We start from the raw sequence: 27,590 nt of genomic DNA, 5'->3' as shown, positions 1-27,590 counted from the left end.
TACTCTCTTCTGAGGGCACCTGGGGGTTGCCAAGTAATTACCTGTCCCTGAGTTGTATTTTACAGTGGTTGCTATCTCAGCTGAAATTGCTCTTTCCTGGGGCAGAACCTCGTCATCCAAGTTTTCACAAGGCCATGCAGTAGTTCTCAGTTTCTGCAGGGAATCGCTCCACCCAGACACAAAGTTGGAGAGCGCCTCATCCTCTCTTCATGAATTAGCTGATTGTGCTTAAGCCTTGCACCAACCTCTCCTCTGCTTTCTTATGCCCTGGGAACAAAGGAAAGAGGTTATCTCCTGGTACAGACATTCCACCCAAGCCCACTCCAGCCCTCACCAGTGGCACTGGCCCAGGGGTGCCCTGCAGGGTGAGGACACAAGGACACTGCCAGGTAACACAGGTCCAGCTGAAAGTATGGGCTATCCACCCTCCCTGGGCAAGTGATTTTGCTGGGAAATCTGCAACCCCTTCTTCTTACTCCTTTTTTTGTGGGGCGGGGGGAGAACAACCTTAATTTCTGCTTCTTTTGAAGTTTTATTAGAAATATCAGAGAAAATAATCTCTGCCAGAGGAAATAATCAAGTGCTTAACCATCTCTTTAGCATCTTAAAAGTCTTAAAAGGGTGGTTGTTGCCCAGTGTCTGTAATCAGAAAATGGGTTAAAAAAAAAAAAAAAAACTGCTGAGGAGTAGAATTATAATCTGCACTTTGGGACAAACACATAGATGTTTCACCTTGTCTATATTTCTTGTTATCTAATTTACATTTGCTTTGTATTTCCTGTGTTATTCCCAATTCACTGATACCATTGGTAGTCACCACCTGGCTGCAAAAGGCACCACCAGCTAACACCATCTTACACAGCAAAGAACAATTCAGGTTCAAACCCATAATTTTAACATGTGCTTTAGCCTCTGTTTATAACAGAGTACTGAACAGAAGGAAAAACAAGCACTTACATTTTATATAAGCCTTTATTTACAACTTGTTTAACAACTGTACACTCTTCGGTAACCTTGGAAGCATTAGTATATTTCACTGGGAAAAATATTAAATGTTTTAATTCTAATGATCATTACTGAGAATTTTTTGTCTATATACAGATATGTATATATTAATACTGCTACCATGACAATCTGGTAGTTACAGAATTCATAGGTGAACTGAAATGGGAAATCAATATTTTGACACTCTAGGAATCCATTCTCTTACAGAAAAAAATGTATCACTGGCAATTTCACAAACAGTTACTTTGATAATTGGTCAACACTTAATTCAGGACTGTCAAACAAGCTGTTATTAAGAAAGTAAAAGAGTCTTCTATGTAGCACAAATGAAGTTAGTATATCAGTCATGCTGGAGATCACTTCTGCATTGTGAGCTGGCAAAAACATGACAGAGATACTAGGCTAAGCTAATTCAAATAGCCAGCTCATTTGCTGAAAGTTACTGGCTCCACCTGGCATTTCTCTGCTGATAACTTTTGTCAAGCTAAACACACTTACCTATAAATGACTTCAAGCTCAAGAACAATCGATACGTTGTCTCTAACGTGCGTGGAGCACTTGGAGAAGTGAACCCCGCTTCACCCCAGGACACCTGCTCAGATAGGCGCAGCAAAGCCAGCCACCCTCCACCACGTACAGAAACACCTGCTTTGGGAGTCCCGCACCAGTGAGGCCTGCGGAAGGCGCATGGTCCCCAGCACAGCAGCACTTGCAAATGCGATGCAAACCATGCTGTAGGCACCAAAAAGAGAGGTTTTGCTAATACAGCTTGCTCTAAGGCTTAATAAAGGATCTACAACTAGGGGTGGAGAAGACCCAAATCCTTTAGTGCTCCACGGGATTTGGTCTGATTGAAATGCTTCCACCTCCGCTGCGGGAACACATGGCACATCCCTGCTCAGGCCTCAGATCCTTCCTAAGGGCCAAGTCAGACTTCACCACTCCTGGATCCTGGTGGATCAGGAAGGTCATGTACCCATCTCCTAAACTCCTCCCAAACTGCTGTTGGCCAAAGAGCAGTATCTGGCATCCACAGGCTCCTCAATCTGCCTCTACTTGCTCAGGAGAGAGCAAGCCTCATGCTCGCTCTGGGATCTTAATGTTCATCTCCTGCAGCCAGCTTGGAGCCTGGTCCTTACCTGCCCTTCCTCTCACTGAGGGGTATTCCTTTCCTGTGAAAATAGAGGTGGGGATGTGACCTGTTTCTTCTTCAAGTCATTCTGCATATGGCTACCGAGACAGTGGGTATTGGGGTCTCTGCACCAAATGAGCGCAAGAAACTCAGAGCAAGAGGTGCAGCCTTGCCCAGAGCCGTCTCTGGCAGCCCAGGGACATGCTCTGTTTCGTGACTGGAAGTGACTGCAGAGACTATCGGACAACACTTCTCCAGCACAGGAGTGCTCACAAGAAAAATGGGGCTCGTGGTTACAACTGTGGGCCTGAACACACAAAGCTGTTCTTGGAGTAAGCAGAGTAAACACAGGTTTGTATTTTTGCAGGACTAAGATTCAAGTGAGCAAGAATGAGGTTTCTCTAAAACTGGACTTTAATCAAGCCACATAAAGTACTCATTATTCATTCATTTCAGATTTTTTGGCAAGTCCTATGGCTTAAAAGCCCTTTCCCCCATATGTTACACACTAACTCCTATACAATAAATGTCAATCTAGAACACAACAGCACTTGCTCATCTTCTGAATCTTGCCAGCACTGGATGTCCAACACAAAACGAAAATACAGTAGTACAAATGTGCAGATATTTAAGAATATTAAATAAGCAGCATTTTAAATTAATATAGGCAGCACAAAGCATTTTGAGTTATACTGTCTATATATGGCAAAATCTTATAGCAAAACTTCATAATACAAAGAAACAGCCATGCTAGTGCAATTGGAAATGAAATAGCTAAGACTGGGATAAGAGGAAAAAAAAAAGATAATAGTACAGGTAAAAGGTAAACAACCCAAATTATAAACTGGCAAGGATAAGCTGCATAATATTGAAATTGCAGACTGCTTTCACATACTTGTTGTCTCCATTCATGTTCTTTCCGCAGATTGTTTAACAACTGTACATAGACTGGATAAAAAGGTCTCAAAGAAACTGATGACACAGCTAAAATGTAGACAAAAAATACAACAGCCACAAACTACTGTGTATATACATAATAAGGAAGCAGGCAGTGTCTGTGAACAAAATACTACACAACAGTTTGCCTGGCTCGGAGATTATCAGACGAATCTTGCCTGGTTTTCTAAGGAAGATGGGCTGGCCAAGCAGCGATTCATTAGTCATTTCTCCTCTGAGAACACCTCCTTGGCTTTACTTTTAATTAATTAAAGACTCCAAGTTGATCCATTAAGGGTGCAGTTGCTTTAAAACTGTTACAATAACCAAAAGGTGCTTTCATGAAACCACTGAAACTAGACTTTACAGTTCAGTACATGAAAATGTTGCAGGAGGTCTATGTGTTAATACTGTTAATCAGAATTAAGTGGATAGACAGAAGTAAAACGTAGAGCTGACAGTGCTCTGACAGTTTGCGGAACGACTTCTGTAGAGTTCTGAGTACTGGCTTTTATCTCTTCTAGCCTCATAGGAGGTTTTTTGTGAAGAGAGAGAGAAAATAGAGGTGGGAAATGGGAAAGCCACTCCCCAAGATGGTAAGTTTCTCTGCAAGTGGATCTCTCTCTTTGAAATCAGATGCCCATGAGTCTTAAGTGCAGAACTGGTTAAGTTTTGGTTATGCAGTCTGGACAGAAAAGCAAGTCATGCACTGAACAGTCCCTGTTAAAAATATGCTGCAGGTCATGCAACCACATCACTGCAAATAAAGAAAATAAAGAAGACAGTTAAAAAGTAGCAAACATATTACTGTTACAATGAGAACAGAACAGGCATTTTCAAAGTAGCGTAGTAAGTCCATCTTTACTTAAGATTGTGCAAATTCATGGAGGAAACATCTTCGCTAGGCCAAATCTTCAGCTTAACAAAGATTAGGTGACAAAAATTGGAAGGAGCAAAAAAAAAAAGAGCTTTGAACAATGTCTAAATTCAATCAGATTTCAATACTTTCCAGTACAATCCCAAAGCACACCACTCTCAATTTACACAGCCATGGAAATTAAATTCATAGAGCTATGAAAATTGGTTGGTCATTCCTGCTGTCTGTGAGTCTGACTGATTCAAAAAACAGACTATGAAGTGAAAGGTGCTTGTCCAATACTGTTTGTGGCTATATGAAAAAGACAATCAGGGTCATAATGACTCTGTGTGAGCCTGCAAGCTCCAAGCACCTCAGGAGACTCCTTAGGCATTTACTTTTCAAGGTTAATCCTGTGCATGATGCTAAAATTGCATCACTGCCATGTTACGCTAGCAAGCTTGATGCCTTTCACACAAACACAGTTTTTAACTACAGGGAAATTACAGGATTCCAACTCAGCTGCAAAATTCCAATTCAAAGATGCCACGTAGGAGCCACTGCATAGTTCAGGGAGCACATCATGATGCAAAGCAAGCAAGTCTAACTTTGGAATAGAAGAGGCCGGATTGGTATACTGCTCCATCCTTCCTAATATACCCTTTCTTGGCCAGTGTAATCAGACAGGTGCAATGCTTTGCTAACACTGCTACAGTGGTTTCAGGTCACCCACATAACACAAATGCCTCTACACAGCATGGCAGAGCACTGTCTGTTCAATACATTTTCCTTCCATCTCACAGTGATGCAAAAAGCAAAAGTTTCACAAGACTGAAATCACACTGTGTGAGTCATCTCTCTTCTCCCCTTCCCCTCTGAAGTACTGCACTAATTAAAAATGATTCTCAGACCAGTTCCTGTAACAAGAAAAATCCAGGTTAAACACATTCAGAAAAACATTTATAACTAAAGTCAAAGAGTGAAAAGAAAAACAAAACATAGTCTTTCAGTTACAAATCAAGTAGTCTATGTATCCCTCCCTTTACCTTCTCATTCACCAACCCAGAACACTAACCAAAATTGGAAAGTGCATAGGAAGGACAGGTACAATAAATCAAATGAAATAAAAACAGAAAATACTTCAAGCTCGGACATAACTACTCAAAATACACTCCCAAGTTGTACTTTGAATGGCATAAGTGTGCTATTGTGCTTGCATAACATTGCTTGTGTGCATGAAGTTAACGAGTTCAGGATTAATAACATGAAGATTATGGCAGTTAGACTACAAAAAAAAAAAGATTAAATGTTCAAGCTATGCAAGTGTGTATCTGCCCTACCATGTATCAACAAATACTCTCACCTAGGTATGACCTAGTTCTGATTTACCATGTAGTAGCACTTCGTGCATCCTGTTGCACATTAACAGAACTGACATTATAGGTTTGTCTTTCAGTTGTTGGTACTTTTAAGATATCTTGTGAACTGCAGACACTATGGTCTCTTTCAAGAATATAACAAATACCCTGATTCACCTGAGAATGTATTAATGCTGTTTTCTGACTAGAAACTTTTGTCTTGTTCTAGAATAAGTGCTCATTAACTTATTTCTTTTGGAAAATTGCCTGAAATCAAACAATGCTTTTAAAAGCCAGCTGGTGAGGCAGCAGCACTTCAAGAGATGAGAGAAATATGGAGAGGAGATCTAAGGGTACATCAGATCTCAGTGCAACTTGTCATTGCTTCTGTGGCTTCCTCAGAATGAGACAATTCGTTCAACAGAGGATCTGTCTATAGACTACGGACTTCCTCTTTCTTGCTTCCTTTGCCAGCCTGAAATATAATAAAAATGCTAAAGGCTTGTTCTAGCCTAGGGGTTTATTTCTCAGTGAAAATTACTCTTCAGTATTCAGTGCCAAATCTCATTTTCTCTACTTCATCACAAGTTATTATAATTCCTTTAAAACTTCCTTAACTTCTCTCTCTCTCTGTCTGCTCCTGCATTTTTTCAAAGCACAGACATGACTGGGACTTCTCCAGCCCATCTCAGCTACCTCTCCTTTGCACCGCGCCAGCTCGGAAGGCACCTATCAACACAAGAACTTTTAATTCAAAGCACTTTCACACAAGACAAATCAGATGTAGCAATGAGCATGCATCCTCTCTAAGCAACTACTTTTCTTCTGATTAGGCTGTTTTTGGTTGTAAGACGGACCAGGCTTTCCATAGCCAGTGATCCGTTGTCTCCACGTACTACCCTACAGCACAATCAGCAAAGCCATCAGAGCAACAGTCTACTTTCATGCCAGCAGTATATGCCTTCTCAAATATTTCTACCAAAGTCCTTCTTTAAATTATCTGCCTCCAGATTTTTTTTCTTGCAGAATCCCTGGCTTCATTACTTACTGACTTTCACTGTTATATTTGTTTTCCACCTTTCTGCTCTACTATGGTGTTTCCTTTACAGACTTTTTAAAAGAGTTTCTTGACATAGTACCTTCCAGTGCTGTATTACCACCACTTTCATTTTTATAACTCTTATAATCCCTGAATACAAAATACATTATACATTCAAAAAGTGTAACCTTGCAATGTCATGTTCCAATATTTTAGTGGCACTGCTAAATGAAAGCTTTAAGACACTTCTCGTAACTGGAAATATGCTCACCCTCCCGCTTACTACCCTTTGATAACTGAGACATTATCTAATACTTCTGTAAAACTTCAAATTACATAAACAATACTGTTTATTCAAATTCAAAGCAGGTCAACTATGAATCCAAAGCTTTCGATTACAACTATCTTCTCATCTGGTAAGTTTTACTCTGGGATTCTCTCTTGAAATCCTACTCATTTTAATGATCTTGCTAACTATGCAAGCATGCTAACATGCTAGTAATCAGCCTTCATGCAGATTTTCTCTTTTCAAAGCCAATTTCATCATTAGGGATTCAAATTCCATTTGCAAAATAACCTAATCTATATAACGTCACTAGGTCTTCTGTGACAGGAAAGGCTTCTGACTGTCCTGGTATAGCCTCCACTAGCAACGCTTTTCATGTTGTTCAGATCATGCTCCAATACCAGTAGCAACAGAACAGCAGCAGGAGACTTTTTTCTGACTGACAGATGGGATCTGCTTTCAGTCTGGATTCAACATGCAGTGACAGAGAGACTGAAAGTTATGCTAGCAATTTTACAAGTGACTTGCACATTCATAGCAAACAGCAACAAAGGAAATTCTAGTTTCACCATCTTAGCCAGCTTATGCAGAGACCTGCTTCAGAACAATCCCATTACCTTGGCAAGGCCAACAAATGAAGGGTGGAACCTGAGCCATAATAAACTTAATTGTGAAAACATGCATTTAGCTTCTAGTACACAAGGACAGCAACTACAGTATTTATCATGAGCTCGTACTGATCCACTAGCTGTGATTTGATACCAAAACAAATTGTTTAGGAAGCTGCACTGGCTATACTGCAAGGTGTTCCTTCAATGTCCCATGGGATTGTGGGCTTGCTAAATTTTATTGGGCTTTTCTATCTACATTCATTTAACACCTAGTTCAATGAGCTGATTAAAAATAAAAACAACAACAAACAGCAGAACACGTTTGTGCTCCAGTTTTCCATGAACCCATAAAACTAGTCAAAGAAAAAAGAAAAAAGACAAAACTACAGAAGTGACCAGGATCTCCAAATAACACAGTGAGAATGACAGCAGAAAAAAATCTCCAGGGATTCCCTGTATCAGATAAAAGAAGTCTTTAGGTTGCAGAGCCTGATAAGGACAATTTCAGACTTACTCACATAGGGAAAGCTTCCAATATTTAGTCAACTACAACTCATTAATCAAAAGGAGAACACTTGCAAAACTTATTTTTGTTTCATCAGGATTTCAAACTATAGCCACATAGCTACACGCTGACAGACATACTTGTCTTCAGATTTTTGTACCCAATGAGCTACTCTGAACAGTTGCATATGCATCTGCCTCCTCCCCCTTCAGAGAAAATCACCTCTTATTTTTATTTATAGTCTGCAAAATCACCAAGAAGCTTTTCCTGCTTTTTTGGACTTCCAGAGAGGGAAGAAACACCACAGGAGCAAGGCAACACAATCAGTATAGCTAGCAAATTCTCTAAACCCTTGAGCATGACAAGCTGGAGATGTGGCTAGGATCTTACATATAATTCGACATCTCTTCACCCTTGCTGATGTGAAGTTGGCTTGTGGAGATGTTCTGAGTGCAAGCAAGGCTTACTGTATCCATTCCTTGCTCCAACCCTACCCTGTGAGATCATGCAAGGTTTCACTTCTTCCTTCTGACAAAAGGCATAAAGCCAACCCAGAATGGGGCTGGACTGCTCAGGTCTGGGAAGGGATGCATGTCCGAGCTGTATGCAGTCATTGAGGCTAAAAACCTGATTCATCACACTTCCTGCTTATCTGACATTTAAATTGTAAAATTTTAAATGATTCACATTTTCATTTTAACAGAATGCTGAATGTGTCATACTGCCAGCCTCAACTAATACGGTTGTTCTAAGGAATGGTTAATGAAAAGATTTCTTTATAAGCTCTTGGTTTCCTGAAATCACAGTTCTGTCATAATTCAGTTTCTGAACTATTCTGTGACATCTCTGCAGTATGACTACTTGATTTAAAAGACAATACACACTTGAAAGTATTTCCTGACAGAGAAACCTCTCTCAGTTATTTATTCACACAATATAGGTGAGAAAAAGGCCTGAAAAATTAGCTAACCTTGGTTTGTCAATACATTACTGCTAAACACAAAGTCCATATTCTACCTAACACACATGTGCAAAAATCCACAAAAAGTCAGAATTAAATATCTGACTCTGAGTGCAAAAATACTTCCCTCATCAACCCTTGCAAAAAGTCAGGATGTCTGAGAAAGAAAAAAATCTCCACAAAGATAGTAAAATTCAGGTACTGCTTGCTTCAGGAGAAAAAAAATAGCCACTTTCAGGACATTTTTCCTCTCAGTCATTAACTTGAGGAAAATCAAGTGGTGAAGATGATAATATTTTGCAATTACCATATCTACCAAAAACATCAACACATCAACATAATCAAACTCACTAAAAGTATTCTAGGAAGCTAACAAGTGGAGAGTCTCATACACAAGAGAACTGAGGAAAAGAAAAAGCTACTTGCACATGTTAAAACACAGGGGACTCTAAAACCGCCAGATCCTCCTAACTTTTTGTGACAGCTTGCACATACCACTTAACATTAAAATTATCACAAAGCAGCAACAGCAACAGTCAATGTAAATTCTTTCAAATGCAATGAATATAAATTTGCTAGTGCTCCTCAAACAAACAGAAAGCCACAAAACTTTGTATTACTACAAACTCAAGTGACATCAGAACAGCACAGGAGTCCCAGCAACTTATTTTTGAGAAGATAATGGGAAGTACTTTGTAGCCACTGTACAACATGTATAGCTGCATGCTCTAACAGTATATTTTCCTTTGCATTACAGGTGGGACACACTATCTTCAATTTAAACTAAGTTTATCCAATATTCGGAAAATATACGTCATGATTCAAGTGGTAGTGTTGATATCAGGAAAATGGGGTACATGAATATTCTTTTTTATAATGTCTATTTATATACGCTAGAGTTAAGTCTTCATGGAAGTACACAAACTGAGGAAAACACTCATCCTTGAAGACCAGAAACTAAGCTCCAGCTCTTGAACAGTAAGCATATATGTGCATTCAACTGTCATCTTTTATTGACATTTAATTCAAGTCTCCAGGAAAATATCCTTCTGGACAGATCCTTGGCACAAGACTTAGGAATGTATTCTTATGAATTCTTCAGCTGTGTTATCACTCACCCTGAAGAACCTTTTCTCTTTAAGATCTTCTGTTAAGATATTTTGTAGTTTATAAGGATAGTATACAATGGTGATATAATAATTAATCAATATAATTTTAATGTAAATAGTTTTTTATCTCACACAAGAAATCTTTTAATAAGCTTTTTATAAGTAGTTATTGCACTGAGAGAATTCTGTTTTGCAGGTTTTTTGCTTATGTTCTTGTATTATTGAAGGCATAAAAGAGATGTTCATTAGTAGTTCATCTGTACAGGTTTTTACTCCCTGAAGTTATGCTCTGAGCCACTGTTTCAAATACCACACTACTTACAAGGCTACCTAACTAGCAAGATGCCTTAAATAGAACAATAACATAAAAAAAAAAAAAAAAAAAAAGAATGAAATTCTCATTATAGGGAAGATTTAATGACGTTCACTGCCTGCATTCAAGAGAACCATCCACACTCAAGGATTAAGAACTGACATATGGAGTAAGTAACAGCAGCAAATGCTAAAAACAAGAGACTAAAATTCTACCAATTACTATCATTAGAAGACCTACCAAAACTGGATATAAACAGATTATCTTTACAGGTATTTTTGTAAGATTGTAGTATGATTTTATGTTTTTAAATATAACACAATTCTGGGAAAACTACTCCTTTTTTGCTCCTATGTAATCAGTGATGAAATAGACTTTTTTTTCTTGGAGGGAACTATGGAAAACACTGCTATGTTATCTTATAGGAAAATGAAAGGTAAAAAAGAGGAGACACCTCAAAACACAAAAAAGCAACAAGTGCCAAGAAGAGGACGAAGCAATGAAAGAGAGAAAAGTAAAAGCCAAAAGGTTCTAATCAGTGTTTGTTCAGTGCCTAACCCGTCAGAGACCTCTGCCTATGTGCAAAGCCTGGGAGGCAAAATAGTAAAACAAATGTTACAACAATATACGAAAGTGTTTTTATTCTAGGGTGTAATTTGTATTCCACTTACTTTAGACATGCATCTGATTACAGCAAAAGTAAATTAAATAATTAGATAAATTTAAGAGAAAAACACTCCCAATAAAGTCTTGGTATCCCTTTCTTTCACAAATAGGCTTTGGCAGGTTGGTAACTGACAGAGTTGGCCAGATAAAAATAAAGTTTTAAATATTATTGGGTTCTTTCTCTGGGTGATATAAAACACCGTACTGTAATCAAGAACACCAAATTCATGGAGAGAAATTATCACACGAACTACATTGCACATATAACCTGCAGTAATAAGCTCTTCAATGATTAAAATGGAGTGTACAAGAAGATCAGATAAAGACTTCACAAAAGACAAAAACTGCAATCATCTTGCTAGATAATCTGTGACTTCTTTCCGTTTAGCACTGTTTCTCATTAAAACATGGCAAAATGATCATCACCTTACTGAGATATAGAAATACATTGTTACTTTTCTGGACATGAATTATTTTCCCTATCTCATCTAATCTTGCATACATAAGTCCAGACATGAGGTATGCTGAATTATTAAGGAGAGTTTTAAGAAAATCAGTTATTTCCAAACTTGAGGAATAAAAGGAAAACTTATATGCAGTTAACAGACTTCAGTAGATGTTTTCGTATTGCTGAAAGAAAAAGAAAATCAGAATTGAGAGATTTTTCAGACGTACTGATTAAATTTCTTAGCCTAGATTAGTACAGACAATGTACTCAAGGATAAAACAGTACCTACAAATGGTATTCACTTTCACTATAGGTCTGTCGGTTTTAATGATCCTTGGCTCATTCCACTTATAAGTTAATATATATCTTGAAATATATATTAATTTATAAGTTATATAATAAAAGCTAGAATGTCTTTTCTCTGAAGAGATTTATGAAAAGAAAGTGTCTTAACGGGGAAATACGGAAAAAGAATAAATTCAGAAACTTAACTGTATGCACATTACGGACCAATGTGAAAAGAATGTTTTTTTTTCTACAAAATGTTCAACTAATACTCAGAGGTCCTTTATGTCCATCAATTCTTTGACAAATATAGTAAGGAGAGCACAGAGTCATCCAGGAGATGCTAAGAACTTTTTAAGACCATGGCCTAATTTAGCAATAGGGACCGTCATCTACCACACTGATCAACAAGAAGGTGCTACAAAGAGAGTGCCATATCGTTAGTCAGCTGCATACTAAAAAGTTGGGAGAACAAATGACAGCCAGTTTTCAAAATCAGCAAGAAACTCACCTCAAGGCACTAGTACCATTAGTAAGGCAACTGATATAACCTTAACTTGAATTAATATATGAAAAGCAAGTCTTAGTAGGGTATGAAAAGTGGAATTCATTAATAACTGCAATATTTGTCTGGGCCTTAATCCATTATGTACTATTACCCCACAATCACAAAATTTTAAAAGAAATGCCTTCTTTTAAATGGATGATACTGTAGCATATTAAAGCATTCCAAGTACTTCTTAATCTTTTATAATACATACTAAACATATATTTGACCAAAAAGAATGGGAGAAACCATTTGAAAATATTAAATGGTCAAAAAACAGGTAACACCAGCTGATAAACAAGAACAGATATAAACCATTTTTAGGGAATAACAAAAGAATGTCTGAAAAAAAAAATCAGCCTGCTTCCCTAATAGAGGCTAAGAATAAAGCAATCTTTGTACACAGGAGATTAAAACAAACAAACAAACAAAGAACTTCCTAAAAGAGATGGCAAAGAACATTGCTGGATCATCTTGTCGCAGATGACAAGTTTTTTAGCTGCAAATATATGCTACAATAATATCATATATGTTTTTTTGCATTTCCTGTAATGAGTTTTCAGCCTTTTTTTTTTAAGCAACAGGTTACACCACAATAAAAAGCCCAGTTTCTTTTGAACAAATACAGTCTTGTAAAGCGTAACAACCCTTGGAGGCACAAATGTATCCACTGTGACAGGAAATTTACATTGTTACACAACCTATGTGAGGCTTTTCTTAAGAAATCAGGCTTCATGCAAAGAAAAAGGCTCCATTATTATACACCACTCCTCTAGATGTTTTCAAAACTTTGGCATGCTCAAAAAGGCAGAAAAAGAGATGGACTCCAAGAAAACATAAGGGCATTATAGAACAATGAGAAACCACAACAAAACCCTTTCCTGAACTGAGAAATAACAGCGATAATAAGGGACAAACACAGAGAAGGGATGCTGGTTGATTTTCCTTGAATGTTGTCATGTGCAACAGAGGTGGCCTGGATCACAGGGCAGTTTTCTTTTTAAGGGCAAGGCTTCTCTACCTTGCTGTTGCTGGCTGGACATGACCAGGGTAAGATCTCCTTGTGCTCGTGGCTTGTCTTTGCCTAGCCAAGAAGGACTGTCCCGAGCCTGTACTAGCCAGTCTGTCTTCTGCTGCTTTTTTATGCAGAGTCATTCCCTACGAACAAAGAGAAACTTATCAGAGAATATCAAGACATAACACTGAATACACCACTCACTCACGTTTTATTTTCTCTTCTTCATCAACACTGACTATCCTTATTTGAATTTCAAACATGAAGTATTATATTTTTAAGGATGAGGAGGCTAAGATATGCTTCCTGTTCCTTTTCAGCATGTTCATTCCTTTTAATCACTGTCCAAGTTCTGTGTAACTGTTGAGAAGAGGGACCCCCAATGTCTCAGATCTGAACACACACTTCTGTACAGAGTACCTGAACTAATCTTTTCAAAAGTGTCTCTCCCCCCATGCCATTCAGAAAGTTAAGATAGAACAGTTTTCTAAATTAATCATCTGCAAAGATAACAGCTTACTAAAAATGGCACGAGCTTGTTCTGAGGGCAAATATGTTTTTAGCAGAAGGTAGGATCTGAGAATTTTCTGTGTTGACTAGCAAGAAGGGGAATAAAACAGAATAGGAATAAGGGGGAAATAATAAAGGAAGGAGAAAAAAAGGGGGAAAAAACAAAGGAAAACCTTGACAAGTTTGGGGAGATAAACAAAGCTGCAATGTGTTGTAAAAGCAAAGGTTAACTAAAAGGAAGAAGCAGGTAAAGCTATCATTTACTCATCTTAGTGTTCAGGACAGTCAAAACGAATCAAAGAAGAAAGTAAATTTGAGCCCTAGAAGTTAGTATAACTGAAGGGCTGGAATTACAAAATAGAAATCTGAGGTTTCTTTCCTTTCACCATGTGTTGTTTCTGATTTTGAAAATGAAAAACTTCAAAATGAAAACAAAAAAACTTGTTTTTCATATTCTGAACGCCGGTTTCATTTTCAGAATGACCTTCTTCAGCTTTCTGAAGTTTATTTAATATACTCCAAGTTTATCTTGAACACACACAAATATACTCTTACATAGTAATGTCTTAAAAATGATTAAAAGCATTGTCTGTGTTAAATAATACGTTTCAAACAAAAAAAAATCACAGATAAATGCAGATGCACAGAAAAACAAGTTACATTAACCTTTTCATTTGTTTGAATTCTTACCATATTGTACCAGGCACTAACGATAAGCTTCTCCTCCATTTCTCTTTGACTCTTTGTTTTTTCATATTCTTTCTATAAAAAACCCAAAATCGTATATTTAAAACACAGTATAGTAAGTACTAGAGAAGTACAGTCAATACCTAAAAAAATATCGAGAAAACACAAAATATCTACTGAAAAGCATGAAGATTACCTCTAATGAATGAAATAATCTGTCCTGTTCCTGCAACTGATTTTTCAGAGCCTGAATCTCAGGAGCTGCACCTTGGTTTTGTTTAGGATCTAAGGTACGGATGACCTGTGAGAGAAAAAACAAAATCTGTTTTTAATTAAATACTGCAGAAAACAGATATCTAACTGAAGGAAGAGACATTAAGGAATTATAACCGTGTAAGGCAGGTTAAGAAATACAAAAATGACTTATGTCAATGTTAAGAAATGACATTCCAAAATGTAATACAAAGGGATGTACAGTTTTAACAGGCTGACTAATACAATACAATCTCAACAGCCAGCATGTGGAAGGCTTTGACTCTGGACACCAGTCACGAAGCAGTAAGAGCGTCTCAACTGTTCTCTTTTACAGGACTTCAATCAAAATTGCTGATAGGAAAAATTGACACTTAAGAGATTCACAGAAGCAGTTCCTAGGCAGTCTGCACTATTTGGGGACCACAGCTGAAGAAATGTTTTCTTAAAGGCCCTTCTTATAGCTATGGGTTATCTACCTTTCTTCATTTAATTTTTCATTCAAAGTTCAAGTTCTGTTAGGACAAGGAGCCTCCCGTGGTGCATGTACAATAACTATGCTACTAAGTAAGAAGATGTGACATCTGGTTATGTTCTTATGTGACATCCATTGCAGGTACCATTTGAGTGATAAGAAATATGGAACTAAATCTCAAACAGGTTCAGCAAAAAGTCTGGTTTTTCCTATAAAATAAAACTTCCTAATGATCTGTGGATACATGGAGAGAAACTTCACATTCTTTGCCTTTCCACCTATTTTAGAATGGGGAAGACCCCAGGCACTGAAATAAAATAAACTTTCACTTTTTAACGAGTTAGTCTTACTGGATTTTACCCATAGAGGACACCTCATAAGAAAGCATATTATATTTCTAAGAAATTATGAGACTTCTATATGTAGTGGGAGGCTATAATGACTATACCCATCTTCATAGAAAAAAAAAAAAAAAAGGTGAATAGTTGATGAAAAGACCATGAAAAGATAAGCTAACTGAAGCATAATGCTACTATTGTATAAGACTCGCTACCTTAACACAGTACTTACAAACTAATCTTAACGTACGGGGAAATCACACCTCCCTCTTTCTTTAGAATATTCAGAAACCGACAGCAGCACAAGGTATTAAACAAAAAAGGTGTATTATTTCTTCAGATTTCAAAAAAGCCTTTGAAATGTCACAAGAAATCACTTCGGAAGCTACGTTTGAAACCACAATATTGTCATTACAAAACTGACAGTAAATCCACATCCTGAATTTCATGCTTTAATATTAACCAACTTCTCTCCAGAAGCACATATAAAGTAGCAGAGAAAAACACTGAAAGTCAGTAGAGCTCTCATACATGGCTAAGTTAAAAAGATTACGTTATTTAGAAAGAGGAAAAAAAAAAAAACCATACACTTAAAAGAGTTTCTAATTCACAATATGAATAGAAACCAGGGCAAAAGAAAGAAAGAAAATTCAAATTTGTATCAGTAAAGATGACACCAGCACACGTACAGTCACCTCTGGCGGTAAGCTCTGAGGGCTATCACTGGAAATAGTTTGACAGAGTCCCTCCCCCCCCCCCAAAGAAAAAAGAAAGAAAGAAAAAAGAAAGAAAGAAAGATGGAAATCTACAGTATTATTGACTTTGCACCATGAGAAGCCTATCTCACCCAGAAGCACGTGTGAAAGGGATGCAGACATAGGTAAATGGGGGAAAAAAAAAAAAAAAAAAAAAACAAACTTTTCCTTCCCTCTCCACCTGTTAGTATCTAGCAAAGTAAGCCACCCTGCTGAAAAGTAGAATGTGCTGGTTCCGTAGTCCATGTTCTTGGTGACACTAAGCTACGCTCCTGAGTGTACAAAGAAATGTATCTTCATTACAACTGTGCCAGAAGTCCCATGCACAAATGCCAACTAAACAGTATTTCTGCTCATACAGCTTTCTCCTTTTGAGTTGGCACATACAGGCTATTTTTGGATTCTGAAATATAGCACAGCTGTTTTCGTTACTTTTCTATCACTAGCCCTAGTGAGGACATTGCTTCAGCCAACCTACATCACTCACTGACTTAAGTCTAGAAGAATTTCCTCAAAGAAACAGGCTATCACAGTGTTGGAAAGAGCTTAATGCTCTCTCCTTATCAGTTGGCACTTGTCATGCTTAAGGAGCTTTGTCTGGATAAATCTCAAAAATTCGTAGCAGTGGATATGCATGCATACAGAGGCAATAAAAGTGGTTTTGGATAAGCAGCAAAAGGGGATGATCAGGAATACAAAAACAGAGTCAAAGCATCTGCCTTTCATCTGCCAATCAACATTAAGCACCCTAAGGGTATGAAGATACAAAGAAACCCACTAGGTCTTTTCTTTCTCTTGCTACTGTAAATACAGATACTGGAAGAAAATGAAATGAGGTAAGGTAGTATGGTACAGCCTTTCACAGTGGGATGATTGATATGGAACAAAATCACTTACACTTTTAGCCTTTTCCAAATACTTTTTGTATCGCTCTTCCATTTGCTTCATTTCTTCCTCTTTTTTCCGCAACGCTTCTTGCAATTCTTCAATTTTCAGTGCTTTATATCAGGAGAAACACATATTGAAGAATAAAATAATTGTATTATGCTTATTTTCCTGTGCTTAGGTAGATATTTAAGGCACAACTAGGACTTAACTCAGTTAAGAAAAGCTTACATATGAAATCTGATAGAGAAGATACAAAAGGTTTCATAACTAAACAGTTCAGAAATACATGAAAAATGTGTACCTCTATCTCATTAGCTAATTGTTCTGTACAAAATTTTTACTTTCTTAATTTAGGAAAAATTAAATAGAAATTGAATCATAAACCAATGCCACGTATGAACTTACAAAAATGAGTTTGTTAATGCATTTTAGATTTCAAAATATCTTAATATTGCAACACAGATAAATAAGAATTTATCTATTCTAAGTGAGCATGCAGGATTCTTGCTCAGATCTTCTACTGTGTAATAATGAATAAGGTTTTGTGACAAAGAATTATGACATGAAAGTACTCATTTTTCCCCAACATCTTCTCAAGCAGCAGGACTGTTTCACTGCACCACCTTTTTCTTTGCTATATAAAAATATGCTTAGTCACTACTGATTGTACAAATTATGTATCATCTCAGATCGCAGAAGAAGATTAATTTCATCACCCTGGAACAAATAGCACATAGCACTGGTGCCTGGTTCTCAGATAATGTTAGAGAGTGTCAGCTTCATTTTGCTATGTTCAAGGTACAACTAGAGGTATAAATGTTTTTATCTTATCAAGACAAAAGCTTAGATCTGGAATTTTAAAAGCAACCTGTAACTCCAGTAGAGCAGCTACAGAAGCCTTAATATGTTTTAGTCAGGGATTCAGAAAACAGCTATTAAATGCTCTCACATTCAGGCATGTCAAGTTTGAAATGACTGCGTATTTCTTAGCTACTCATGAAGACCCCGAACTTCACCAAGAGTTCTAACATTTTTAAGAAATGAAATTTTATAACATGTTCTGTGGTTTTAACACAGTAATAATAAAAATTCTTTCTGGATCTAGAATTTACACAATGAACACTAAAATGGTATTCTAATCTTACTAGACTGCTGCCTAAAGGAAACTGCTTTGGTATTAAGCAGATAAGCTACATTGGCTTCAAGCAGTTCCCTTGTTTGTAATAAGTAAACTTGAAAAACAACAACCCACCTTCTTCGTTATTTCTTAGAAAATAAGAAGAATCAACAATATAAAGCACCCATCAGCCATTTACAGCTAGACTTTAGGGTATGTTTGACCTGTTGGCCAAAATGCTACATTCTCACTGACCAGTGTCAAAAAATTCTAACGTTACAATGCAAAATTCACTCTGTAATCTGAAAACATACTGAAGTAATATATATATTGGGAATAAAAATAACTTGGAGATGGTAGTAAGAGTTTCTTAAAATAGGATGTCAGAAAATACGATACAGTTCTTAATAGCTGAGGTTAAACAGCAGGTGATGAAGAACATTAACCCAGTATTTCTATGGCCACTGTCATTTCTTACTATGGCGGGCTCTAAAACATGATCTACTACATTTCAAGTGTCAGAAGATTCTTTCTGGTCTCCATAACCTAAAAAAATTAAGAACACACTATCACTGCTATTTAAAATGTACATTTTGTTTGTCTTGCACTTTCTGTAGATAATACAATAGCAGGCTTTGACCTGCATACAGAATACTTGATTAAGAAAAAAAAATGGAATGGTGCATGTATCAGTAAACTCACAACTGTTATTACATCTTGGTTCCAAGTCCTCAATAATAGCTCGCTTCTTCTGTAGCTCATTGTTCGCTTCATGGAGCTTCTCACTGTTACAAACCACAAAAGCATACACTGTTTTACCAATATTCTTACTGTGTCTGAATGAACATTAAGTGACAGAAAATACCCCTTATATAGTCAGTATGATTGACTTTTGGCTGTGGGGCTTGAGGATAAATGGCAGGTGGATCAATGCCACCATGGAAATGTTTGTAAAATAAACTAAAAAAAGCAGTACAGTATATAACTAACAGCACACAGCTTCATTCTCAGTCCAGAATTACAAATCTATTTTAGAACTTAAAGTAAATTTTACAATGTATGCTTGAAATGAGCATTGGTACATTAAGAAACACTGGCTTAGCCCCAGTGCAGCAGAAACTACGCATACTTAGGTAAGCTAGTTAATAAATGAACAACTTACACATTTTAGTAAACTGTAAAATTAAAAGCAGTGCAGAAATAGTAGAACAGAATGTTAATACTAACTAAAGTGCTAGTTAAAGTAAACAAGCAAAATGAGTTATTCCTCTTGAATAAAAATTTACATGATGTTAAGTAAAGTTTTCTAACCACCACAAAATGATGGTTTCTTCACAGCTTTTTCTATTTTTGAAAGATTTTATGTAAGAGATGGAATAAATATCTAAACAACAAATTCCCTAATACTCCTGTGCTACCTGCATTTCTCTTAGTTATGCATTTTCTAGATATATTGAGTGTTTGTCCTCCCACTGCTGTCAATGAGTAAGCATGTTCTACCATACGGGAAAGAAGATCATTTCATATGACAAAAAGAAATAAGACAGAAAAAATACTTACAGATGTTCTTCTAGTTTCTTTTTCAGAAGAATTGACTAAAACAGAAAGTTAAATATGTTATTTTAATACACCGTGGAGTTTTAATACTATTATTTCACTAAGTTTAAACATATAATTTTGACAATTATAATCAAAATTCAACTCTTACTTTACTTGGTTCTGGATCACATTATAAAGCTATCCTCTGTGTTAGCTACCCTTCCTTTGATAGCTGCGTAACCTTCCTCAAATTAAAATGCTTTATAACTTCACAAATATTTTCCTAGGAACTGGATCATTACAGGGAAGACTGTAAATGACAAAATTTTATGGCAGTTGTTTTGCTTTCTTCACGATTCAGCACTTTTGTAGACTAGACTCAAAAAATGTATTTGAAACTAGAAAGTACAATAGAATTTGCCGGAAGAGCTGTTCTACCAATGTAGCAAAACAATTTGCATAAAAATTTACTTGAAGTAAATTACTCTTGCTAGTTTTTATGGGGACAGGAAAGCGTCACTGACTGGAGCATGGCAGAAATGTTAGTCTCAACTACTCTACATTTTGTTTCACATCTTTATTGTTTATTTACAGACACATAAATATCATGCAACTTACAGTGTTCCACTTTTTGATTAACACACATTTGGATAAGCTCTTTAAATATAAGCTTTAAAGTAAATTTTAGTTTAGTCTTAAACTCACTTTACACAGCATAAGCATCTTTCAAAAAATAAAATCAATGTCTACATATTAAATGTAGTGTTAAGTAAATAGAAAGCCATACTCACAATAGCCTTGAGCAGAAGCCCATGCCAAGAAACAGAGATGACATTAGTATAAAGCAAAACAGCAGCCAACAGAAGAAATATTTAGTTACTCATGAACAGAAAAAGTTAAAGCTATGCATCTTTTTCAAACATGCACATTTTTCTCCTCTGTTCTCATCAGCAGTTTCATCCTGTAACATTTTCTAAAACATTTCACTAAAAACAAAGGTACAACAGTAATAAAAAAGCACATTTGTAAATCTTATTGAAATCAGAAATTCAAAGGAGAACAATTGCTGTTTTGAAAAGTCATTTTAAAACAAAAGTCACACTAGTAATAAAACAGGAGAAAATATGCAGTCCACTCGACTACAACCAACAAGAATAGATGCACAGATTTTGGTGGAGTGATTGTGAATTGTGGTATTTTCACATGGATCAAATACAAAACAAATGTAGACTACTGAAGTCAGATATAGCCTTTTTGTTTTGTATTTATCTAGTACCAGTCACAGTGGGGCTCCGGCATGTGACTGATACTCCAAAATGCTATCACAATACAAGATAAAAATCAAAGCAACTTCACTGCTTTTCCTGCCAATGCTCTTTCAACGTAGGTTCAAACATACGGCCAATGGAGACAACACAAGAGTGTGCATCTCCCTAAAAGCTTTTAGCTTTATTGTAGCACAAATATTTCAAAATACTGACTTTGATCATATTCTTGTGTCATGCTTTTTGATTAGTTCAGAGCTGTATTTTCTTACTGCAGTAGAAAAAGATGGCAGGGAGGTGGCAGAAGTATGGCAGTATGACTCCACTGACTTCAGAGATACAAAAATTTACAATAGCTAAGGATCTGTAGGTTTTGGCCATTTGGTTTTTTCCTTTCCAGTCATCTGAACAATTGCAGCAACATCACCCTATCTATAAAAATAATTTGTTGCATGTATCTTTCTGCATAACAAAGTATTTAAATCCACAAGGTCACTTATGCCGATCACTTAAGAGATTATTTATTCATTTAGATAATGAAGGAAAAATTGGCTGCAGTAACATTTTCCTAGGGATTTTAAAAAAGTAAAACTGAATTAAGCTTTGTTTTTGAATCTTTGCATTGCACTTGGACTTAGTTTGGTAAGGGCACACACGACCACTTGTCAAAAATGATTCCACTGGCATATTTTCACATTATTTGCATACTACTAGTACTTTTGTAGGACTAAACTGCTCCCTCTCCCTTCCCTACAGATGGATCAAACGTTCTCATGGACAAGAAACTTAACAAAGATTCACAGTGCAAACAAACAAAACAAGAGGGACAGAGTTTACTCAGACACATGAAGAAAGGTGCTTTCAACACCCTGTAGTCATATTTTGCCTTCTACTGAAATCAAGCTCCTTAGGGCAGAGATTCTGTGGCTTATAAAAACACTTTACTCACACAAAGATCCTGCTTATACATGTAGCAAGATGTTTAAGTTCAGAGAAATAAACGTGAATTACTCTAAAAATAAGTATTTTTTTAAAAAAAGTCATAGCTTCGAAGTCGTATTTCTGAATCCTCTGTGTGTAACAAGTAACTTCTGTAGATGATGTTCTCGAAGAGGAAGAATATATCTTAAAAAAGAATAAAATTAAAAGTTTTATCTAATTTTGAGATAGCTTCACACTTTATTCAATGGTTCTGTTAATTCATAATAGGACATTTCTATAATAAAATTGTAAAAATTATCAAATGTACAACAGCTGTTTTGCTTTTTCTTCAAAATGCTGAAAAATTCCACTTATGAAACTCCAGAAAAACATATTTATAGGCTGACTTTAGAGAACAGATATCCTCTCCAATATTTAATTGCCACTTTTCCTCTACATCAAAAAAAATAGGGAAAAAAAGCTTTTTTGCTGGAAATTTCTTGCATGCTTAAGGACACCAAAAATGACTATCACCTTTTGAGGGACAAATTTTGGTTTTGCTCTGCCTATTAAGTCCAAGCTCTGTCCTGCAATTGATCTAAATGAACAGAATATGAGAAACTACTGCATGGAAGATCTCAAGATGTGAGAATGTTCTCAATGTGAGAAGTAGACTAAAGTTACGGACAGCACTATGAGGGATGGTCAGACTTCACAGGAGCTAAGAGCTACATGCAAAGTGGCTGAACTTCACAAGTAACTGGACAGACACAATCTGAGAACTTTTAGGGCATGAATCCTAACCAAATCAGCAGGACCTAGTAAGTGTGTATCAATATATGTAGTGGCAAGAGAGACCACTTTTTGTGTACAGATGCAGACAGACCGGGTTCAATAGGAGAAGATATACTCAAGGGCGGGTTGTTTAGTTGGGAGGGTACTGGGGCCAAGAAAGGGAGCACAAGGACAGATCAGGAAATGGGAAGAAGGATAATAAGGTATGCAAATGATGTAATCAAGGCCGGTCAGGTGTACCTGTTGAACAGCCCTGCACCTGATCAGTGCATGCTAGAGTTGGACAATGCATCATACCCACTTTTCTGCTTATACCTAGCATGTCTGACTTGATTGTGTGATCAGGAGAATCAGAGGTGGGGGCAGTCACTTACAGGCTAGCAAGGCAACACCCAGGATGCAAGCAGGCACCCCAACATGAAACTTCAGTGTCCATTCCAAGCCTAACTTCATCTTCCTAACTATGCACCTTCAATATAGAAATTAAAAAAACTTCTCCATATGGGTCTTGGCAAACACAATGTACTTAATTTGTAGCGGTACTTATATGGATCAAGAAAATGCTTTTACTACTTTTTGTGCAATCTTAAAAATCATTTAAATTAGAAAATAAAATAAAACAACCTCTTGCCCCTAAACTCTCATCACTCTTTTCTGGGCTGAATAGAAAAGGAATCTTCAGTTTTCCAGTTTTGTACATTGTAAATCTACAAAAATAAGAAGTAGTTGAGAACTAGAAGAAACATGCTCAAAATCAAGCATCAGTGAACTGCATGCTATGTTCTTCCTTACCCTTTTCCCCAGGTCTCTGAAGGATTGTTCTTTTTCTAAGAATAGCTTATGATTACACATGATGAACCAAGACAATCAATCCACCCTCAAAGTTGGGTTAACTCTGAGGCTGGGCCTGCTTTGTGTGTGGATAAGATGTCCACATCTTTAGAGGTTTCTAAAACCTTTCTGCAAAGCTACACTTCGCTTTTGCAAGAATAAGGGCAGATCTACACATCGAACTCTGCAAAATAGGCCATGACTAGACCTACACAGAAGCCAGGAATGCAGGTTTCACACCATAAACTTCTGCTCTGCTTGAACACGCCTGCCTCGTACATGCAACAAGCTGTGTAGTTCCATGGAGTTGAAACAGTATTATTCTGCTGTTAGTTAGCAGAACTACCACTAATTACTCCTACACAGGTTGTAGCCAATCTCATAAGCACACTGCAGACATACCCTACGCTGCTGTCCAAACCAAAGCCTCAAGAAGGGACAGAATTATAGCTGTAATAAAGCAAGCTGTATTTACACACTCAGTATCTGAGAAAAATTTTCACATTCTTACTCACTCTGAAAAATTTGAAATGATCTATAATGAAGACAGTGAAGAATATCTTAGAATCACATAGTTATACGGACCTTTTTAAAAACTATTTTTAAGTTATTTAGAAAAATACTTTCACTAGAACCCTACAAGGAGCTTTACCTTCATACAGTTTAATCTGGGAATGAAAAGGACCAACTAAATTTAATACACTCTTTAACAAAAGTAAGTAGCTAATAATAACTTCAGTATTTTTATCTGATTTAGTTAAAATAAAAACACAAAAGTAGAAAGCAATACACTACAAATTGTTGCTAATTAGCAAGGAAATACAATCAGACTAAGTGTACAGCGTGGATGCACCCTCCTCCAAATAACCATTTTCAAGAAAATTCTAGAGCTTCTCTCAAGCACATGAAACAGCAAAAGCAATTTTTGAGTGGAAGACTGAAAGTTGTTTTTCAACACTAGCTCTGCCGTTTCAAATTTAAAATACATTACACTACGGGACTGATCAGTTGACTCTCTCAGTTTTGGCCTGCATGCGTCTTTCATTAAGAAACACATTACATCAGCAATTAGGGGGCTTCCATTGTCAGGAAATACTTTTACTTCCATCAGGAAAACAAAAATAACTTTGAAAATTTACTATAATGTGGAGAATTAATATGTTTGTAATTCCCTGCAGAAGTCTGTATTCTAATAAAAGAATTATGATAATGCTGAATTCTCTATTAGAAAGACATACTGAATCAAATAAAACCTCTCTGGTTCCTTCCCTGCATAGGACATTCCTTTTTTTTTTTTTTTTTTTTAACCACAAATGTCTTACGCCATACATCTTATTTACATAATTCAGTATCAAGGCCCTAACAGTGAATAAGGAAATCTATTACAAATCTCCATCTGCATATTTCTTCAGAACAGAACAAGCAGAAAGTATTACATAAAGCTGGATGCAAAAATAATGATAACTACCTGAATGCAAGTTTGATATACATTTCTACTTACATCTTCAGCTTTTGAACCTTGATCCTGCAAAGATTTCTGTAGTTCTTCAACCTGGGACTGTACTTCTAGAAGTCTCTGATTTACCAACCTAGAAAATAGATATTATCCTATTTTTCAGAAAAAAAAAAAACAGCTACAAGATAAATGTTGAGACTTTTAGAATTGTATTTAGGTCATCTTTAGAAGATCTGCAACTCTATTTGCTGAAAATTTACCACAGTAGTCAGAGTGTACAGCAGTTTCAGGGATTAGAGTGTATAGTCTCCCAGAGCATTCTGATACTCTTCCAAGACAACTAAGATAGATGTTTATCTGGTAAGAAATTACTTCTAGATAGATTCAACAGAAATTTCTAACAGTCATTTTTACTTCATGAAAGCTACTAGCTTACTGTTCTTATACAATCACAGAATCATAGAAACTTATAGGTTGAGAAGGATCTCTGGAGATTGTCTAATCCAACATCAGCTAAAAGAGATCCAGTTAGAACAGGTTGCTAAGTTCCATGTCCAGTCAACATTTGGGAGGAGAGCTGCTCTTTAGCAGCTGGACACTGTTCTGAGGAAATTATTTTTCCTTGGGTTGAGGCAGAATTTCCCAAGCTCCAACTTGTGTCTTCTACCGCCTGTCCTTCACGGCCCATCTTTTAGATAAGTCTGGCTCTGTCTTCTTTACACCTTCCCATTAAGCAGATGTAGACTGCAGTTAGATCTTCCCTATGCCATTTCTTCTTAAGGCTGAAACCAGTTCTCTCAGCTTCTTCCCATGCGTCACGTCTTCCAGACCCTCATCATCTTAGCAGTCTTCTGCTGGACTCACTTCAGCATGTCAATGCTTTTCTTGTACTGGGGAGCCCAGAACTGTATGGTGCATCCAGATGCAGTTTCACAAGCACTGGCAAGAGGGGAAGGATCACTTTCTTCAAACAGCTGTCTGGGACAAAAGGTTCCCCACTGACAAATGTCCTGTTTGCTGCCCATCAAGACTCCCAAGGCTTTTGCTGCCAGAGCTGTTCCTCACCTGTTGGCCCCAGCCCACACCAGTGCTAGGCTCCTTCCATGCAAGGGCAGGAATCCACATGGCAGGATTCTTGCCTAACCATATCTACGATGCTAAGATCCTTAATTGGGAACTTAGGCACTTTTTTCAAAGCTGGAGATGGAAAATCTTTTCTGGGCTTTTGATGAAGAAACACATGTCCAAGGAACTACAGTTGTGTCTGTCTCTCTACTGAAAGACCACATACAAAGCAGGCAAATAGCAGCAGGTGTCAACCTCCTTCCAACAATACAGCTCCATCTAAATTCTTACTTGCTGAATTGTTCTCACTTGTCATAGCATTTTGTAGGTGTAGCAAGACAGCTAAAACCTACTGCACACTACAATATGAGAATATTCAGAAGTTAAAATCATGGGAAAATTTCTACTATCCTAAACTTTCATAAAATATGCATTTTCACAAAATCTGAATAATCCTGACAGCAGGTCTAATTCCTGCCGAAATAATTCTAAAATAATAAAAAGAAAACAGAAGAGACAATGAAAAAACGCACAGGGAACAAATGGGTAGAATGAAGGTATGTGATACTCTCTTCTTATACTTGGTTTGCAGAAGGAGAATCAGAAAAAATGCATGGTACTGCTGGGACCCTCTGCATCATTCCACTTGGAATACATTACAGAATTCTTCAGCCCACACTTTAGCCTCTCAATACTAAATCTGCATCAAAGGGCTAAGTAGGTTCACAGCCTGGTCGACCTATTCTCACAGGGCTAACCTTTTTTTTTTTTGACAAGAGGAACTTTTCCTTGACCACATTTTGTTCAAGTCAGAACTGTACTGCATTGCTAAAAAGTCACTGGAATGGACGAGAATACCTCCTTACCTGTTCTCTGTCTCCAGTTCATTCTTCCGTAAATTTGCATCATCGAGTAGGCTTTGCAACAAGGCGATCTTCTCATTGTCAGAACCTTCTTGGTTCAGCTTTAACATCTTATTCTCATGCTGAAGGCGAATGAGTTTCTCCCTAAAAACATAAATACTATTTGCTAGGAAAAGTATGCTAATCTCTGTAAAGAAGAAAACCACTTAGCACTGCAGGTGTAAAGATTATGTAAAGATCATCTTTATTCATTTGAGAGAGAAAGCTGAAACAGTCATATCTCTTAAGATGTCCACATTCAAATCTGATTAAAACAACTTTAATTGTAGAAAGCACAACAGAAGAAAGTTGCCTGAATGGCTATACAGATCTCAGAGCAGGGCCAGACAAACTGATAAGTATGACACAGAGATAGGCATCAAACATTAAAGGAGGTTGTAATCTCAGTTGTCATTGAGCAACTGCATGAACCTGGGCAAGTCACTTCAATCCTGTTGGTCTGTTTCGCCTTAGGTCACTTAACTTGTATATTTAGACCCAAATCCAACTGACAGCTCACAGAATGAATCTGCCTCTCAAAACTCACACAGTGAATCTAGTTTTCTCTGTAAGATGGAGAAAGTCAGTTGAGCAGAAAATCCCCTTTCAATATGCAGATTCTCCTTTTGCCAATTTAGTTAGTCCAAAGACCTAAGCTCTGTCATCATGGAGATGATAGGAGAGCAGCAGCAGCTGTTCCTATGGGAAGGCTGCCTCTTGCA

The 27,590-nt window shown here is 36.9% G+C and overlaps 1 protein-coding gene across 7 annotated transcripts in view; it reads right to left on the bottom strand.

Annotated features, from left to right (window-relative positions):
* Positions 1-953: 953 nt before the first annotated feature.
* Positions 954-27,590, bottom strand: part of HOOK3 (hook microtubule tethering protein 3) — an 86,896-nt gene continuing 60,259 nt past the window's right edge. For 3 of the 7 annotated variants that reach the window (XM_062600686.1, XM_062600692.1, XM_062600693.1), the window contains 9 exons: positions 26,833-26,973; positions 24,947-25,034; positions 19,655-19,689; positions 18,797-18,879; positions 16,987-17,087; positions 14,466-14,570; positions 14,273-14,344; positions 13,079-13,215; positions 954-11,407 (listed from right to left, as the gene is read on the bottom strand). In XM_062600686.1, the coding sequence (XP_062456670.1) occupies positions 11,377-11,407; positions 13,079-13,215; positions 14,273-14,344; positions 14,466-14,570; positions 16,987-17,087; positions 18,797-18,879; positions 19,655-19,689; positions 24,947-25,034; positions 26,833-26,973 (793 nt within the window). In that variant the 3' untranslated portion in view covers positions 954-11,376. Of the gene's footprint in view, positions 11,408-12,355; positions 13,216-14,272; positions 14,345-14,465; positions 14,571-16,986; positions 17,088-18,796; positions 18,880-19,654; positions 19,690-24,946; positions 25,035-26,832; positions 26,974-27,590 lie in introns of those variants that run through there. The other 4 variants (XM_062600687.1, XM_062600689.1, XM_062600688.1 and 1 more) reach the window with 4 other exon arrangements.

Source organism: Rhea pennata, chromosome Z, assembly GCF_028389875.1.
Source record: "Rhea pennata isolate bPtePen1 chromosome Z, bPtePen1.pri, whole genome shotgun sequence".
NCBI classification, from domain to species: Eukaryota; Metazoa; Chordata; class Aves; order Rheiformes; family Rheidae; genus Rhea; species Rhea pennata.
The sequence above is the reverse complement of the archived record's forward strand: the minus strand, read 5'-3'. Positions and strand labels throughout refer to the sequence as shown.